This window comes from Sciurus carolinensis, chromosome 3 (assembly GCF_902686445.1).
Source record: "Sciurus carolinensis chromosome 3, mSciCar1.2, whole genome shotgun sequence".
NCBI classification, from domain to species: domain Eukaryota; kingdom Metazoa; phylum Chordata; class Mammalia; order Rodentia; family Sciuridae; genus Sciurus; species Sciurus carolinensis.
Window position 1 is genome coordinate 35378045 of NC_062215.1, and position 20317 is coordinate 35398361.

Here is a 20317-nt window from a genome sequence, read left to right on the forward strand (position 1 = left end):
TTTGATACCTTTTCAACTGTGCATCTTATGTACCTGTACCCAATTTATATTTAATAAAAGTGTGGGATAAGAACACAACAACTGATATAAGTCAGTAAGGCCATAGTCACAAAATGAAATTAAGGAAATCAAATGCACATTAAGGGATGACTAAAGGTGATGCATGAAAAAAAGCTGACCTTATCATTTATTTCAGCATGTCCTCCTCCTATTTGATTAGGTTCAGTGATTTTTTTTCCCCTAAAGAGAGGGTGCTACCTCACATGCAACATTCCATATATATCCACTTACCATGATTTTTACATACACAATTACCAAGTATAAGACCAGTTTTATTGATGGTAGAAACATATCACAGAGGGTTTCTGCTGAGGGGAATGACTACTCATTAGAAGCTAAAAGCATCCAAGTCTAAAAAAAAAATCTATGTAGAATCACAGGTGTAGCCTTCAATGGTGGCAACAGTACTCTCACAGCCAATTAACCTAACCTGTATGTAAGACACGTTTCTTTCAGGAATAATCAATTCTCCATTCTAAATTCAAAGAACACTTTTAAAAATACAGCATTCTCTATAAGAAACCAAGATGAGTAACGAGTATGTAGAAGGTACTTTGAACTGATACTGTAAAGAATCACTGTTTTTCAATTTTAAATTATGTTTAATCAAGTTACCTCTAAAATGAGCCTGAAAAGGAGTTGTCTACAAATGTAAAAATGGCCAAAGTAATTTTTTTTTGCGAAGAGTTAACACAACTATTTCTATGCTTCACTTATTTATTATCTACTACTATACTAGGAAAATCCAAGTTATTATAAGCCAGGAAGAATTAAATGCAGATTTTCTCTTGCCTAAGCAAAAGAGGCAAAGTTTTCTTGGCATGGAGAGATAAAAGCTTTTAGACCTGGAAGACACCGACAATTTCAACCTATACATAGGAACATAATTTAAAATCTTTACAAACAACCATTAAGGATCCAAGATGTGCTCCTTATTTTGACTCTAAATATATCAGAAAGTTCACAGAACCCAAACTATTGGGTAGGAATGAGACAGCGAATACTAACTCACAACCACTGCAGGTATTTCCCCTCTAGCTTCCCCAAAGGAAGAGAGCATTTTCCAAGGTTGGGTCTTCCTCTAGTGCTGCACAATGTCAAACTACTGGAAAGAGTTATCTCCCCAAATCACTGCTACTGCCTCATCTGTTTATTATGTAAATGTATGTTATTTACGTTTTCTAAAGTCTTCATACATGCATATGGAAATATTAAAGACATTATAGTGGGTGGCTTATAATACTTTGTTGTCCCACACAAACAAAAAAAATTTTGAAGAAAAATAGAAGAAACAAAAACTGAATTTTACACAATTCACTGTACTTTGTGTATGTTTGAACATTTCCAAAATTTCATAATAAATGAAAATTATTTATTATGAAATACGAATTATTTATTATGAAATGAAATTTTCATAATAAATGAAAATTTATTATGGAAAATAAAATAAAAACTGTTTTGTGAATGTGTGGGAAAAAAATGAACCAACATTTCTTGTTCTGTAAACTGATAGAATCACCTCTTCTTGGTTGGGGTATGAAAAATGTGAAATATTCAGGACTATTCAGTGAGCCATAATTGAAATGAATCATACTAATATTTTTCTAAAATAATGTTTTCCCCCAGAACACTAATATGAGCCACCCATGTTAATATTTATACTTCCTTTGCTATAGGACATTTCATTTCTATTTTCTATAACAAATTGAGGGTGCCCTTCATCTAGCCCTTCTATCATTTTCATGATTCCTCTCTCACTAATTTATTTCCCTCTTCCTTCATGCCTTTAAAATTTTTTTTAAAAAAATATTTTTTGGAAAATGAACTATCAATATGATATGAATATGTATTAATTGTAAACTTCAAAGAATATGGAGTGAAAAATAAAAGTCCTTTTCATCCGCCTCACTCACTGAAATAGTGATTGCAATAATAATCTCATAAAATCAAATATCACCCTGCCATCTCAGAAGTTTTTAAAAATATTTTTTAGTTGTAGAAGGACACAATTCCTTTATTTTATTTTTATTTATTTTTATGTGGTTCTAAGGATCGAACCCAGTACCTCACACGTGCAAGGCAAGCACACTACCACTGAGTTACAGCCTCAGCCCCATTTCAGAAGATTTAATGTTAAGACTATTATCTTTTTTGGGAAAACAGTGAGAGTCTCAAGGCAACTATCAAAAGGAGGAGGAGGAGGAGGAGGAGGAGAGGAAGAAAAGAGGACTTCTAGAGGGTTAGTCTTTGAGGATATACTGAACATCAAGGAAAAAAAACTCATTACTAATAAATTATTAGGGGAATGAAGATGCTCAAAGAAAATGATCTAAAAGAAAATCTGAATTTGCATGGATAAATAAGAATTTCAAAGTAAAATTTCTTTCCATAGTTTTGAACATGCATAGAAAACAGAGCCATACTTGGAAGTGCAAGGCAAGAAAGACTTCAAAGGAGAAAGAAGACACTTGTCCTACAACCACCACTTAACAAGCAATGGCTCTTCTTCAGGGAGTATATTTTCCATCCAACCTATTGGATGAAGTTTTTGGATGAATGATCTCGTTTAATCTGATGATGATCTTGCAAGGTAGATGTTATTCTGATTTGAAAGGAAACAGAAGTCTAGGAAGGTTATTTGCTCAGAGTCACCCACATTACCAAGTAATCAAAATGAAATTTAAATTTAGGACTGCAGACTCCAAAGACCATATTCTTAAAACTAAGTAAAACTGGCAATTCATCACTTCACTACCTATTACAGAGAGTTTTCTCTTATTTTAATACACATCTATGTATGCAGACCAGACATACTATATACAATGTGATCAAAAAAATGGGCTAGGGGTGTAGCTCAGTGGTACAGCACTTGCATGGCACATGTTGAGGGACTGGGTTCCATCCTCAGCACACATAAAAATAAATAAATAAAATAAAGGTATTGTGTACATCTACAACAAAAAAAAATTTTAAAGGAGAAAATTTAACTTCAACCTGAAGTCACAATATAAGGAAGATTTAGTCATTCAAGGAAATATAACAAAGAGTGAAAGCAACAACAAAATACATTGGCCCATAATTATGTTACATTCTTTATATCCCTAAGCAGTTAAAACCTATCATTTTAGTTGGCTTCACCCTTAAATATGAATATGATATAACCACTGATGGATCATTAGTGCCTGGAAAAGAGCAGGAAAGGCAGCAGAAAACACCAGTAGCCCCCAAAATTCCCTATAAAATCTCAGCCCAGACTCCAGACCCCGTACCACATGCAGGTGGTTATGGATGATGTTCTTCATGTGCTCATAAAAATACAGTGAAAGCACAATAGAAAAAGCAGGAAACTTATGGTATGAAGGGCATGAAAGCAGTACACTTTTTTTATCTCTCCAAAAAGTTCCACAAAACCACATGGTTAAAAGTCTCTTGTCATAGACAACAATAAGAACAGATTCAAATTGTAGGGAGAAAATTTATGACATTATACCACCTCTCTTATGGCTTGATCACTGTGTTGGTTATTTTTAATAAGAAAGATCATACTACCACTCCCCCCCCCAACAAAACTCAGGAAGGTTGAAAGCTTACACACCATCAGGACAAGATTAAACCATTTGACAAATGAAACAAATCATCTGAATTCAAGGAACAAAAATAATATGTTAAGTATGTAGCCTTGATAATTGGTGGGTTAAAAGAGGTTGCAGTATAAAGACATAATATTACAGACAGGTGCAGATGTGCATGCCAGGAGGCTCAGGAGGCTGAAGCAGGATGGCAAGTTCAAAGCCAGTCCCAGCAACTTAGCAAGGCCCTAAGCAACTTAGTGAGACCCTATCTCAAAATAAAAAAAAATATAAAAAAAGAGTTTAGGATGTGACCTAGTGGTTAAGCATCCCTGAGTTTAATCCTGGATACCTAATAAGACAAAAGACTATTATTAAAGACAGAAAGTACAGAAAAGGATAGAAAAAAACCAAAGTAATATATGCATTGATTTTATTTTCCAGAGTTGGAGATTGAACCCTACAGCCTCATGCATGCTAAGAACACACTCTCCCACTGAATTATATCCCAGGCCCTATACTTTAATTTTGAAGAAGGAATTTCTACCAGGTATTCCTAGAAATAAAGATTAGTACAAAAGGGTTGTTTAAAAATGTTTATCAAACATACTTTTTCTATAAGGAATAGAAGGGTTTCCTTTGTCTCCTTTATTTTATAACCAGGAATTAATAATAAAATTTTAAAAATCCTGTCTCTACATAAAAATATGAAGGAAGAATAGTAACAAGGATAATCTTTAGATTTGGGTGTCTAGCCAACTGCAGCGGTGCACACCTGTAATTCCATCAACTTGGAAAGTTGAGGCAGGAGGATTGCAAGTTCTAGGCCAGCCTCAGCAACTTGGTGAGACTCTGTCTCAAAATAAAAAATAGAGCTGGGGATGTGGCTCAGTGGTAGAGCACCCAGAGGGTTAAAAAATTCTGTCATATAAGCTGCTTGTTTTCTTCTTTGAGCATGCCTTTGTTCTTAATTTTCACATTTCAAGACAAGTTATGAGATTCTAGTGTACAGATCACCCAAAATCTGAAAGTTGAAAAGGATTTGTAATCCCTTAATTATAAAGATGAGGAAAGCGAGGCATAGAAAGTAATGACTGATCCAAAGTAACAGTGGTAAGGAAGGCAGAAGCATTCATGTCCAGAGTCCTCATTTCCCAGGTAAAGATCCTGCCATGTATACGGTTACACTGGGACAGTCACAGATTTGTAAAGGGTATCTGAGAAAGTGTGAATACATGAGCACAAGATGGACAGGTAGAGGTACTAATGAAAACTGAGCAGAAAGGCTGAGCTGCAGGATTTCCCTGGTGTTTTCTGGAATATTTAAAAACCTGTAATGCAGTCAGAAGTACTAGATGCATGGCTCTTACACAGCAGATTTTTTTTTTTAATTATGTAAGGGACAGTAGCTAAGAGCAGCTGTTCTATTAATGGTAAAGAGGTGCAGATACACATATAAGCAACACTACTCTGAAGAAAAGATTTTTGTTTTAGTAAAATCTATATTTATATGATTACATTTCCTATAGTTGAGAGCAGTTATAATTAATGGATTTCCCTCCTTCTCTTAATGCAGCCATTTGTCAATTCAAATACAGAATGCCCAATCAATTTTGATGTATTTAGTAAGCAATTTGTCAAACGGTGCTATAATCCAGTTAATATATTAATTCTTGTCATGAAGAGAATACTAACAACTATTGGGTCTTCCATAACTGGATTGTTATCTCCAAAGATAACAATTGGTGCTCTGATTACAATGGTTATTCTTGTGGAGATAAAACCTCTGTGTCCCTATATCTGAGAGCACACAGTAGCACATCATGCAATAAGAAAAACTACTCTGTTGTAATAAAATACCTGCATCTAATGGACAAGGTAGCTTCTAAGTTATTATAATGATCTGTGTTTGTTCAAATTCCCATCTCATATATTTTGATAAAATAAGCATGATAGTACATATGAAAATAAATGCAAAATAAATAGATGTCTAAGGAAGGAGCCAGACTTTATTAACATGAAGTATGCGCATTAAAAACTTAAAAATACTTTATAAAAGAAAATGTACACTTCAAAGAATTTTAAGTACTTTAAATAATATATGAATTAAAAATTGAACTCATACTCTCAAAGTTTCTTCATATAACTTAGAGAAGTGGTTCTCTACCTTTTATTTTTCCTGTCCCAACATACTTAACTTAAACAACTGACAAAGAGATTGCACTAAGGCCACACAGTTACTGGTTATCAAGATTCCAACTCTTAGAAGGCTGTCCCTTCAGCTGGTACCATGTAAAACTCTGGATATAACAGTTTTCTCACTTCCTCTATATATTTCAACCACTAATTAGTATTTCACCTTCACTGATTCCCAAGTCTGTCTACATATCAGGAACTGGAGACAGAAAAACTAGATATGCAGGAGTTTTTGGCAAGTGGTCCAAATTTACACCACAAAACAAATCTGGACTTTACTTACAAAGAAAGGGTCAAATCCATTTCCAAAGTCCTCAGAGGGAGACAAGGTCACTAGCAGTTGGGGCAGAACAGAGGGCCAGAGAGCAGGGTTTTAATATACCACAAATAACCTTGACAGTCATACTCAGTATATCTGGCAAACACTTTCCAAAGGTGATGGCTCTCTAGTCAATTATACTTGACTGTCTACAGTTCGCCATTGGGAAATGCAAAATCAGAGTTAGAGACAAATCACTTCTAGAAAACAAAATGGAAAAGCATAGCAAAACTTTTTTTTTAAATAAAAAAAATAAGAAAGAACAGAAAGAGAATACTGTATTCATTTTCCAGATATTAGGCTCCTCTTGGCCCACTTATGAACCATGGAAGAGAAGGAAAAAAAAAATTTGCCAGAGTGATTTGGCACAAGGGTGTGTATTTATGTTAAAATCTGCAAAAATGTTTACTGGTCCCGTAGACCACCAGGCATACCACTGTTTCACGTCTGGTGAGAAAGGCGCCCTATGTGTCAGAAGAGCACACTGAATATTTTCCAATGACCGAAGGGGCAGAGGTCACTTATTATAAATGGATAATGAGACCTAATGCAGTGCTCCGAGTATGGACAAAGAAAGGGTCTATCCATAGCCCCTGGTGGATTGGTCATTCAGGCTTTTATTTCCTCTGCACACTTAATGGAGTCAAACAATCGACAGAAATTCTATAGAGAAGGCTGAAACTGAGAGAAACGACTGTATTCTAACTCTGATAGACAGATACAAATAGTGACCCTGAAATGGCGCCAGAACTCCTGTTACCACTAACATTGCAGACAGCAGCAGCATTCCCCCAAATTCCCATTTACTCATTTATTAGCAATTAACCTTACTGATGGAAGTGATAGCACATCAAACCAGGAGCTCCTGCCAATATCAGCCCATTCCATTACTGCAGGTAAGCAGAGACTGACCATTCTATGTCAACTCCTTACTTCTGGAGAAAGTGGCCAACAGATATCCCTGCACCCTACACCCCCATTCCCACAACCCAAATGTCAGAATGCATATTCAGCAACAGCAGTATCAGTACATAAAAATCTTAATCTTAGGAAGAACCAAGCAAATAACATCAGAAGCAGAGGTACTGTTGGTTTATAGTATTTTGACCAATAAATTGTTTTTCTTTAATCTATTGGAATCAATGTCCTTCCCCAGTCAGATCTGCCAATTCAATGCAATATACATTACCAGCATCAATTGGAAAAAAAATGCCTACTCTCAACTCTACTGAATATAGCAGGTTATAAAACAATCTAAAGGAACACTGAGCGAGTAATACTACCTACAATTTTATAAAATAAAGATGTTTAAAAGTAAAAGAAGTTCTTTGTAGATACTTTTGTTTCATTTCAATTTCAATATGACAGGAATGTAGTTTACATATACAATTTTTTTTTTCCAACTGGTAGATACAAATGACAAGATTCACTCTAGAATAAGATACAGACCACTAGGTAGTAATAGGACTTTGGAGATTGAAACATCCCTCCCGCTCCTATTTTAGAGACCCAAACACCTTAAGATCAACAATGACAAAAAAAAAAAAAAAAAAAAAAAAAAAAAACCCAAAACATGGATATAAACACAAAGCATTATTTAATCCAAACTTTCAAATTCATCACTTATAAAGCTTGCTGAGTGTACATCACACTTTTAATTATTTCAGTTTCACAGAATAATAAACTTCAATTTCAAAATGTTCCCCTAAGTTATGTAACATAAATGTACCTAGTTTGTACCAAGTACAAAGTTTTGACTTTGTTTCTTATGAGATGTAAATGAAACTTACTAAATGTTTTGAAACATTTAATGAAACATTAGTTTCACTAAAATAATATCTCTATGGAAAAATGTATGTGAATTGATAAGTTTAAGTATAAATAAGTGACATTTCAATCTAAGTGGTTTCTTAGCTAGCTCAGATAGTCAAACATAAGATAGAACAGCAGGACACACCCTATGGTCAACAATAGACTATAAATACTCTTTAAATAAGTCCTACATTACAAGTTTCCTCTAGAAGAGAAAAACAGTTCATTCTTCCCCTTCCACCTCTACTCACTCTTGGGCAAATATTTATTACGGACAATGCAAGGAAATATTGTTGAGTACCTCCATCACACTGGGTACATACCACAATAGCAATGCAGTTCAGGATGTTAGCTTAAATCTAACATGACGGTTGAGAGAGAGCAGCTCAGAAGAAAATTGCTGCATATTTAATTGCTTCTCCATGGCACTGTACAATGTCCATCATAGAGAAAAGCAAGACTTTTTTTTTTTAATTTGTGTATCATTTTCCTTTTTGTAGGCAAGGGACTGTGAGTTGGCATTAGTGACATGCACAAACATATCATCACTGGCAACAAAACACCAGTTTGACAATAATAGATGGTAAAATACTCTAAAGTTTAAACCCAACCTATGACTTAATATTAGAATGAAAATATAACCTACTAGTCTCATGGCTGTGTTTGGTAAATCAGCAGCACAAAACTTAGTTGGGAATCAAAATCCCTAGAATGTGATTTTAATCACTGCTGACTTCTGATTTCAGTATTTCTACATGTAAGAAAAAGCTCAAAACTAGCTTTAAATGCTACCCACTTTATTGTACATAAAGACCAAAATAAAAACTCCAGAGGTGTTCGAGGAATTAGTAAAATAGTAACATTTTAAAAAATCAGACAAATCAACGGGCAGTCCAGCTATTCAAAAGATTTAATTCTCTTTATGATAAAAGGATGATACTGTCAGAAGTAACACCACTACTTCAAAGTCATGTTCCAGTTAGATGCTTCAGAATGATTAACTTATACTCCTCTCTAATTCATGAAGTGTTATCCCCTGACTTCTTTATAGCACCCCTTCTAAGTCATTTGCTTGTACTTCTCATCAGCAGCCTTCTAATATGTCATGCTGTGCAGGGTTCCATAATAGCCCAAGGTGTCAAACATGTACAGAATGAGGAGGGAAAGTGAAGTTTTAAAAATGACTCAACTGGAAAATCTAGAGATTAAAAATAAATATCTGAAATAAAAATAAGTTGAAAGAAGTTAAAAGAAGACAACACAAGAATTAATATATGGAAGACCATAGAAATAAAAATATAACATCAACAGAGAGAGAATCAGACTGAAAGAAATTAAACAATGTTTCAGTGATCTAGGAAAAGTATCACATGGTCAATGTAAACAGAATTAGATTCAAAATGAGTGAAAGGGAGTGACAGAAAAATATTTGATGATATAACTGGATGAACATTGTTACATTTGATAAAAAATACAAACCCACAGATTTAATAATCCCACAAACCTCAAGCAGAAGAAAATCACGCCATGGTTTCAATGATTTTTCTCTTTTGTTTTCATTTTTCTGATCTTTATTATTTCCCATTTTCCTTCTTTTGTTTTAATTGGCTCTACTGCTTCCAGCTTATCTATATGGAAGATGAAGCCACTGATTCCAGACCCTTCTCGTTATAGCACAGGCATTCAGCCCTATCAATTCTTATGAGTACTGACAGAGTGCCATCCCACGATGTTTTCTGTTTTTCTTTATAGTTTTTATTTTGAAATTATTATAAAGTCACAAGAAGTTGTAAAATGCTACAGTGATATTCTGGGTACGTTTTACAGTTGCAAAACCAAGAAACTGTCATTGATACAATTCAGACACCTTATTCAGAAAAGAGCAATTTTATATACATAGTTTTACAAATAAATTCAATTTATTTGTATGGGATGTATTCTGTTTTATCACATGTATAAGTCTGTATAATCACCACCACAATAAAGGTATACAACTGGGCTGGGTTTGGTGGTGCACACCTGTAATCCCAGTGACTTAGGAGGCTGAGGCAAGAGGATCACAAGCTCAAGGCCAACTTTAGCAACTTAGTCAGGTCTTAAGCAACTTAACACCCTACCCCAGAATAAAAAATAAAAAGGGCTGAGGATGTGCTTAGTGGTTAGGCACCCCTGGGTTCAATTCCTGGTACTAAAAAAAAAAAAAAAGATACTAATCTTCTATCAGCATATTCCACCCACCCTGTACTTAAGGACTGGTCACCACTAATCTGTTATCTACCTCCACAGTTTTGTCATTTTGAGAATGACAGATAACATGGATCATGAACTATGCAAACTTCTGAGACTGGCTTTTTTATTTGGCATAATTTCCTTGAGAGTCATCAAACTTTTTGCATGTATTAATAACCAAATGCACTTTTTAAAACACATAATATTCTAAGATAGGGATATGTTCTGGTTTCAATCTTACTGAGTTCAAAATAATTCCTCATCTCCCTTGTGTTTTCTTCTGTGAACCACAGATTCACTAGGGATCACAAACCCATGGATTATTTTAGAAAGAACTCAAATATCTGATACCCAAGCACCCATGGAGCTAGTTAATGTCAGCAACTTAAAATACTGCTGTGAGTAAATTACCTAAAAAAAAAGGAGAAATTATTATTTTTCCTCTAAATAAAGAGGAAATCAACTCAGTAAGCCCTGCTTTTCATTTACAATTTGAAAGGTTGAAAGTCAACTAAAGTTATTGTCTACTTTGGGATCATATTCAAAACTGATTGATATTTACTCGTATGTTCTGAAGTATAGTTTTGTTTTTGGCAAAGGAACACACTGCAATAAAATGTCTTTTTTAGAAAAGGTAAGTACAGTATATACTTTTTATTTTGAAAGGAAAATACAGTGTTAATATAATCACTGACCTCCTTTGCTGCAATTTTTTTATAAGCTGTTCCCCAAATTTTTATGTCCAAGGAAAAACATATTTTGGATTATAGCTTTTTGTCTATAAACTTCATTGCGGTAAAAAGCAAGTTTAGATTACCATCTGTACATTTAATTTCCATACATGAATTAACTAATCTACTGCACTGAACACCATATAAAATTGTTGATATTAGACTTTTTTTAAAAAAATGGCATTATATGATTCAACAAAACAATAAGGATGTCGTCTCTATTGTGACCTCTGCACAGACCATTCTAATATGATCTCATTTGTGATACACCAAAATTCCTCAAGACATATTAATACTTCTCAATCTTTTAAAATAGGGAGGAAGTGCTACTATAGTTAAAAGTACAGCATTTGGAGTCTTTTACTCATTTTACCTTATAGGTAGGCAAGAAGTCTTTAGTGGTTTGGGCGGTTTCCCTTTCCTTCCCTTCCAGCTACCAGTTTGCCACATATCCAGAACTGTTTATCAACTGGTAGTGTATTTATTATGATTATAGGGCTGGAAAGGGAGTAGGGATTCCTTGCTAAACATCCTCTCTCCTGCTCTCTTCTCCCTGAGAAGACAGTCTCTTTCCTATTTCCATTTACATCATTCTTTGTCTACTATAATTATAATTTCCGGAGTTTGTACAAGCCTGTTTCACTTGATCCACAGATCTAAATACAGCAAAAGAAAAAGTTTGCAACATTTGTAAAGTTTGTATTAGACTTCTAGAATTCTCTACAGTTTTATTTGAAAATAGTTTTAAAAAGGTATTTATCAAGGTCATCATGTTGGGAAATAACAGGTGATTTGCTTTTATTTATTTTTGTGGTGCTGGGGATTGAACCTGGGGTCTTGCTCATGCTAGTTAAACACTGTGCCACTGAGCTACATCCCAAGCCCACCACAGATTTTCAGTATGGATACATAAAACACCAACAAAAGCCCTGGCACCAGGTACATTACACTTGTGTTTTAAGAGGTACCTTTTTAAATGGTTTCAATGAGAAGACTTGGAGAGAAAACTGAAGAGTAATATAGTCTTTTAAAAAATGAGGCTCTAACTTCCAGATGAGCAGGTAAAGGCACTGCCTTTAAAGTGGCACCAGTATTGCTTCTACCAACTGTATTTTTATTCCTCTGACCCAAATGTCTACATTTTTTGCATATTTAATAGCTTCAGGCATGTACTATACTGGCACATTCAGGCCCAATCAAATAACATACTTAAAAAACAAAACAAAACAAAAAACCTGTCTTTAAAATCCACGCTAATTCTGTATCTCTCATCTCAATATATAGTTGGGCTGGGTTTGCAGCTCAGTGGTAGAGCACTTGCCTAGCATGTGTGAGGCCCTGGGTTTGATTCTCAGCACCACATATAAATAATGAATAAAATAAAGGTCTATAAACATCTAAAAATATTTTTTTAATTTTAAAATGAAGCAAAATAGTAATTATTGCAGAATCACCCATCTGTTAGATATTATTTTACATATTAAATTAAGTATACATTAATATTTCACAAGATAAAATATATTAATTACAATATTTTATAATAGATATTACAACATGATCAGAATTACAGACTTGTTGATACATTATTAATAACAAATTCCAAAAAAGGTTTTATAAATTTGAAAGCCCCAGAAGTCTATTGAAAATAAGTACTTCTGAGATAAGAAATAAAGACATATTATGATGCTTTTTAAATGTACATATCATTTTATGCAGTTTTTAAAAGGATTTTGCCATCATTTCTTTGATCAATATTAACACCTCTATAAAATAAGATCAAGTATTATAATTGACATTTTACATCTACCAAGTTATTATGAGGTAGTTAGAAATGAACTCAGGCCTTTTTATCCTTATACTAATGCTAATACATCTGGAATTCAAACAGCTAATATATAATGTATTAAATTAGAAACCACAGAATCATTGGTGACTACTCTCTTTCAAATTGTCTCCAATGCATCCCATTCCAACTCTTCAACAGTTCGCAGGTCTGTCTTATCTTCTCCAATATAACCTTCATTAAAGTTCTCATCTTGTGCCAGGATCACCTAGCCTCCACTCCTTTCCTTTGAACCTTCGGCTACAATGCTGTCAGAAGAGTAAGTTTTTGGAGACAGGATACAGGGGACTTGGGGTACTGTAGTTCAGGGGTGAAGTGCAAGCACAGGCCCTGGGGTCAATCCCCACAACCACCAAGAAAAATCAGCATAAATAAATAAAATCTAATTTTGAGGGTGTCTCTCTTATACTTGAGTGGCTGGCTACTGCCCAGAGTGGTGTTTTTTTAAACTATGCACTTGGGGACTTTTGTTAAATTGGACAAAGGTGTCTGTGGGAGCTAAAATCAAGAAATACCAACCAGCTTACTTACTGGAACAACAACAACAAAAAATTAAGAGATAGAGTTGCTTTTTAAAAAATGTCTTATTAAATATTTCAGACTTGTTATAGTTTATCTACCAAATAGACCTACCAGGTATCCAAATAATGAAACAAAAAGCAATACTAACTCGGAAAGAATCGACTATACTAATTTTTGCTCCTTTTGAGGTAGTGGAAAAGTGCTCTTTATACCATATATAGGTCATGTTTTTTCCAGTTCATAGACACTTAAACATATGCATGAAAAACCTAGAAACTAACAACTTCTACATGTGCTTCTTGAACAAATCTGAAAAACATATTTTGCCCCTGTAAAACCTTTGGCAGGTTACACAGTTCTCGTAGTTGAACATGTAACCTTCCACTGATGCACACACATACCACTGTATTTCACTTATTTACTAAATGTCTGTCTCTGGAATTACATAGTGAGCTGACTGAGGACAGAAGCAACATGCAATTCACCCTTAAATCACAAGTGCCTGATACATAGTATGCACTTGATAAATACGTGTTAGGAGAAACACTGAGTTTATGTGAGAAAGACTGCCAACTATTTATTACAGTTGTGGAGTTTCATAACTGTAGAACAAAGTGTATAAAATTTTTTTCTGATTCCAGCATAATATGTGACACATTATAAAAATGAAATAAAATAGTTCTAAAACTATTTAAATTCATACTTTATAATGCACTAGGCAAGATAATAAGTTGGATAAAACAAAACTCAATTAAAAACATGTCAATGTCAATTTTTAGGGAGTTTCTTAAAAATATGCAGTACTTAGAGCCATCAAGTTAAATTAGGATTCAGTCCATTCTACAAAATTGAATTATAATTGTAAAGAATTTTAAATTCTATGAACAATAACTGGATAATAAGTATCAAATTGTCTTTTCATGCCTCCCAAATTAAAAAAAAAAAAAGGGGGGATATGTACCTAGCCTGGAGAATGCTGTTCAATCTTTACAAACATTAGGACTTAGACATGAAAGCAAACAAGCAAAAAACTAGTCCATTGGCAGAGTGCCTGACAAGCATGTGCAAGGCTCTGGGTTCAATCCTCAGCACTGCAAAACCAAACAAAATAACCTAATGGAGTTGAAATCATTACTTCATCAACACAAGTCAACATTCTACAGAAAGAAAAGTTTGCTGACATAGTTCTCATGATGAAAAGTGCTTAATTTTTGTCTTTTTAGAAGTGGATTCCAAGTTTTATGAAATGTTTATTTCATACTAGTATCCTCATGTTGTAGGTTCTTGTTTTTATTTATTTTTTTAATTTTGGAGCCCACAAGACATCACTTCTCAACTATGATTAGTGGGCAGGGAATACAACAGTCAGAGACACACTTCATGTGTGTTAACGTTTATGGATTACAATTGCCATTAAATACCATACTCGCTTCAGTCTCATTGTTTAAGTACTAAGTAAGGCCTATGGGCCAGGGGTAATGTGCATGTATGTTTTAAAAGTCAGCATTTTAAGACAAACTATGAAAAGATCAAACGTAAGGAAAAACAACAATAAAAAAGAACCAACCAGAACTACTTACAGCCAGCAAGTAGGAACTGATAATACTGTACTGCATCTGCAGCAAGGAGCAGAGGGTGGTTTGCATTAAATGGTGGTTGCAATTCATTCCACTGTGGCGTTCTAAAGAAACAGTGAAGAATATTAATATTTAAGCTTAATAAATGGAATGTAAATCACCGTGACTGTCATCACTTACAGACACTGACAGAAATTCACACACTATCTCTGTGATCATTAAAATGAAGTTATAATCATTAAAACAAATGCACTAAAACCTGAAACACAAAGCCCATCTGCTTAAAAAGAATAAAAAGAGGGCAATGTGTCATACAGAGACATGGAACCAACACTGCCTAAAAGAAGAACGCATGACATTCAGAACATAGAAAAGAGAGGGAGTGTAGGATTCAGATGCCACAACTAAAGGGTTCTAATTTTATGTAATTTTTGACCAGTGTTAGACCTCTCTATTCTTAGAATATGTGTATATTTTAAAATGAAATGAGTCACATAAAATGGTTAAAAAAAAAAAAACAGCTGTGTAAATGGATGACTTATTATAGATCTAATTAGGATCTGAGATCCAAAACAGGCCACTATTTCAACAATGATGCTGCAGTAATTTTAATTAGATCTGCCCGATTCTAAATAAGCTTGATAAATCAGATATTGATCAAATCAATTCAGCACAGTAAAGTAGTAGTAAAGAATGCTGGAGCCGCCAAAAATCAATATAAGAATATTTTAAAATGTCAAAAGGAGAGGGGTAATTTTCATATCAATTTTTGTCTGTTTCCTTCCATATATGTCAGGAACAATCTCTTCTCTCCAGGACAATGCACTATATTGAGCAGCTTTTATTCCAGGTTTCATTTCTCCCTCTTTGTGCCATCTTAAAAAGATTCTCATTGTTATGCACTTTTGAGATGGACTCTGATTCTTAATAAACATTCTACAGTGCTTAACCATTGTATCTTGGGGAATCACTTTAAAGGAAACCTTCAAATCTATTTATATTACTTTTTATTCCCCTTAATGGCTGTCTCAATGCTACTCACTATTTTCAGTGACCAAGGGACTGCAAATAGGGGAAACATAAGTAAAGGTAACACAAAGATGTAAAGAGTTCACCTGAAGTTGTTCTCCAGGTGTGTACCTAAGATAATTAAAACATACGTTCACACAATAATTTGTACATGATGTTCATAACACAATTATTAATGGAAGCTCAAAAGTAGAAATGTTCACCAACCCATGAATGGGTGAACAAAATGTGGTATATCCACAAAATGAACTATAACTTGACTATAAAAGGACTGAAGTTCTGACATGTGGCAGTATGTGAATGGACCATGAAAACGTGCTAAGTGAAAGAAGCCAGATACAGAAGGTATTATATTGTATGGTTCCATTATTATTTAATGACCAGTGTAGGCAAATCCACAGAAACAGAAGGTAAACTGGTGGTTAAATAGAAATGCAGGGTGAGGGGAAACTGTGGAATGACTAGTATAGGGTTTCTTTATGTGGAGATGAAAACTGATTATAGGGATGGTAGCACAACTCTGAAAAGTCATTTTCAGTGGTTGAATTTTACTGTATGTAAATTATATATCAAAGAAAAAAGTTATGAACTATAATTTTGATAGGTGAAAGAAAGCAGATAAGAGAATGCCTATTCTAATTAAAATAACAATGACAACAACAATAATAATAGAAGAGAGATCAGTAGAGCATAGCAAGTGGATCCCAAGGAGGGAGGGGGGAAGGGAAAAGGTCAAAGAATGAGATTGATCAAACTGTGCATATACAAATATAGCACAATGAACACTCTTATACATAACTATAATGTACCAATTTAAAAAAGAAAAAAGTACATATTTCATGATTCCATTTGTATAAAACTCTAGGGACAAAAATGGGCAAAAGGAGAGATCATAAATGGGCACAAATATCCCTCTGGAAGTGATAAATATATCATGATGATCCTGATGCTAATTTCATAGCTGTACATGTATGTGAAACATTTTTTAATGGTACATTTTTAATCTTTCATACCTCAATTAACCTGTTTTTCAAAGAGAAGAAAGACAGGAGGAGGTACTACCTAACCAGAGTCCAGCTGGCTCGAGGTGATGTCATCATTTCCAGTGGCGTGTCATCACTAATCTTGGGGGCAGTGCTGAGGGGTCGAGGCTCCATCATGTGCTCCACCAAGGTCCCATAGCAACTGATAATGTAGAGAGATTCAACTACGACTTGTTTGGACTGATCTACAAACAGATAAACAGAACCTGAATGTGTGATGGTGGCACAAAAACAGCACAGCATGATTTTTACAAGTTATTAATCTTGTTGGTCTGCTTCTGAGGCTGCTGAGAGAAAATGAAAATATAAGAATGTTGTTACATGGTCAGCCTGCTCCTTGCCTAAAGGCTGACTCACGTAAGCAGATGCTAGGGTGTCACAGGTCTATAATCCCAGCATCTTGGGAGGCTAGGGCAGAAGGATCCCAAGTTCAAAGCCAGCCTCAGCAACTTAGCAAGGCCCTAAGCAACTTAAAAAGACCCTGCCTCAAAATAAAAAATAAAAAAGGGCTGGGGATATGGCTTAGTGCTTAAGTGTCCCTGGGTTCAATCCCTGGTACAAAAAAGAAAAAAAATGTAGAAATGAAGAGTAGATGTTAATGAGTGGGAAAAGTTCTATGTTATCATAGAATTTCCAAAATATTAAACAATTTATTTCAAGAATAATATAACTATGCTCAAAATTCTAATATACTTAATACAGATTTTTATATTTGTCTATCATGTAATTTGTCCCACATTAAGAAAAATGAGGGGCTGGAGATGTGGCTCAGTGGTAGAGCACTTGCCTGGCATGTGTCAGGGCCTCAGTTCGATCTTCAGCACTATATATATAAAATGAGTGTCAGGTGGGGCAGGGAAGGACTGACTCAAGAGGAATAATCTACATGTTAAGCTTTAGTTACACTTGATACAGCAACTGAACTGCACGAAAATCAACTTGTATGCCTAAATCAACCTAACATCTCATTTACCTTTTCTGAGAAAACTTAAATTTAAAACTTACATTTCTAGATCAAAACAAATGAAAATTACATTGTCAGTGGAGGTTAATCAGTTGAAACAAATGTACCAATCTGATGATGGGGGATGCTGGGAGTGAAGGAAGCCATGCACGCACGGGGTAGGATGTAAGGGAATTCTCTGTGTCTTTTTCTCAATTGTGTTGTGAATCTGGAATGGCTAGATAAATGAGGTCTATTATAAATGTGTGCACATGCACACACGTACATCCTCCTCACTTAAAACTGTACTTTCTCTCAACGGGATCACTGGCTCCCATGGTAAGTGAAGGTCAGTCATGCATTGAGAAGTCAGGTGCTGAATATGGATCTAATCAAATGACTTTATAAGGAATACACATGTACTCACTGCCAAAACAGGTTTAATGCTCACTCTCGGGTTTTACAGTAAACCAAGGAGCATATAAAATCACTCATGAATGCTGGGTGGGTCATCTTATCTCTGTGTCAGACGAATCAATTACAGCTGATTTGAGAAAATGGCTAATGACCAGCCAGTGGGACATAAAGGAGTAGCAAGTTAAAAGGGTAATTAGAACAGAAGGGAGAAGCATTTGAAATTGAGCTTCACAGAAGTTTTTAACTAGCAACAAAAAGTCCTTTCGATAGCATCGTTAAACCTCAGGAGGTAACAAAAAAATAAAGATGGGATAAGGAAATGGAAGGCCTGTGTACTTCACAGTATCCTCTCTCACTTAGGTAAATAACCTGCTGTGCCTGAGATCCTATTACTGAGGAAAGGGTCGCTGAAAGGCGATAACAAGGGAAAGGGCTGATGTCTGACTGTCAGAATTAAGCGTAAAGGAAAGTCATTTTGCCAAGAACAATACAGTCTGTGGAACTCACCAGAAGTGCTCCAGTAGCAACCTAGTTAGTGACCTAATTTAATAATACTAAAATAATAAGGGGAAAATCATACCTTAACATTCATACTTAGTCTATGAATGCAGGAAATCTCTTCAATACAGACACAATAAGCAATCACATACTAAAACATTAATTATACAAACATTTTAGGTATTGATCCTGGAAATCAAATCAGGGATTAAAAAGGTAACTATATCAATTCAAAGGGACCAATGGTAACCACAGAAGTTGACCCTCATTTTTCTCAGTGACAGGCTGTTTTTTGGTCCATTAAAAAACATGACAGAGTTGTTGCTCCTTTTATTTATTTTTTTCCTAAAGTCAAGATTTAGCATTAGAAAAGGTGATTTTGAACTCTGATTCTACCACTTAATTTATGGTCTTTAGTTAAGTTATTTAAACTTGCTGATTTCAAATTCCTCATCTCTAAAATATGGACAGCAAGGTTTTTTCCACACTTCAGAGACAACAATGTGAAATTAGCTTATAACAATGTAAAAGTTATAATATGAATATGGAATTTACAGCATTGTGATCACCTGTACACTATCATCAACAAAACAAGACAAAAATCACACAGTGGGAATTTCATTCCATGTTGTATGTGAGAGGGTAGATTTTCTTCTTGACTAGGTTTGAGTAGTTGAGAAAAGGCATGCTAACTAAATTTTTCTTAAAAATTGAACCAATTTTTCTTTTAGTAAAAGCTAAGACCATTTGGTACAAGATTATTCTAGGGGAACTACTACCAATTTTCCTTAAGAAGCAAGAATTATAAAATGGCAAGTTCAAGCTTCAGTAAAAATACATACCTTTTTCTCTTTTAAGACCTGCATTATTTGCAAACCATGACCTGGATGTCCCAAAGATAGCAGCCACGCAAAATTCTCCGCCCATCGATTTGCTGGGTGAAATTTGTGGAGGTGGTTTAACTTTGCTTAAAAAATAAAATGACATTTTAAAAAATTACCATGATGAAATGACTTAGTTATTCCAAACAACCAAACGTTTTCCTTTCAGTTCCACCCCTATATGTTCAAATGCTACAATATGGACATGCATTTTGCCTTAATAACTGATAATGTGAGACGGTTTGGGAATAAAATTAAAACTAGTTCAAAGTTACAAAGTCTTGTCAAGAGGGCAATTTATAAGATCACTTGAAACAAAATTCTTATCCAGGTGCAGTGGAATGCACCTGTAGTCTGAACTACTGGGCAGGCTGAGGCAGAGGATCACCTGAGCCCAGGAGTTCCAGGCCAGCCTGGACAAACTAGTAAGACCCAGTCTCCATAACAAAAGTTATGTGCTGGCAAGACAAGTGACTTTTCAGATGGATAACATTTCCCCAGAGATTTTAAAGGAGAGCAAAAGTACCAGTATAAATATTTCCCAATAAAATGGATTATCATTTCATTTTGATATGTAAAATATGGGGTTAACAATACGGGTAAATGGCAACAGCATTATGAAAATGAAACAATACAGGATGAAACCTT

The 20317-nt window shown here is 34.7% G+C and overlaps 1 protein-coding gene across 8 annotated transcripts in view; it reads right to left on the reverse strand.

The window, feature by feature from the left end:
* The window catches only part of Bcas3 (BCAS3 microtubule associated cell migration factor), a 564794-nt gene that overhangs the window by 282583 nt on the left and 261894 nt on the right, over positions 1-20317 (reverse strand). For all 8 annotated transcript variants that reach the window (XM_047542954.1, XM_047542958.1, XM_047542956.1 and 5 more), the window contains 3 exons: positions 19631-19755; positions 16950-17115; positions 14862-14962 (listed from right to left, as the gene is read on the reverse strand). In XM_047542954.1, coding sequence (XP_047398910.1) covers positions 14862-14962; positions 16950-17115; positions 19631-19755 — 392 coding nt within the window. The remainder of the gene's footprint in view (positions 1-14861; positions 14963-16949; positions 17116-19630; positions 19756-20317) is intronic.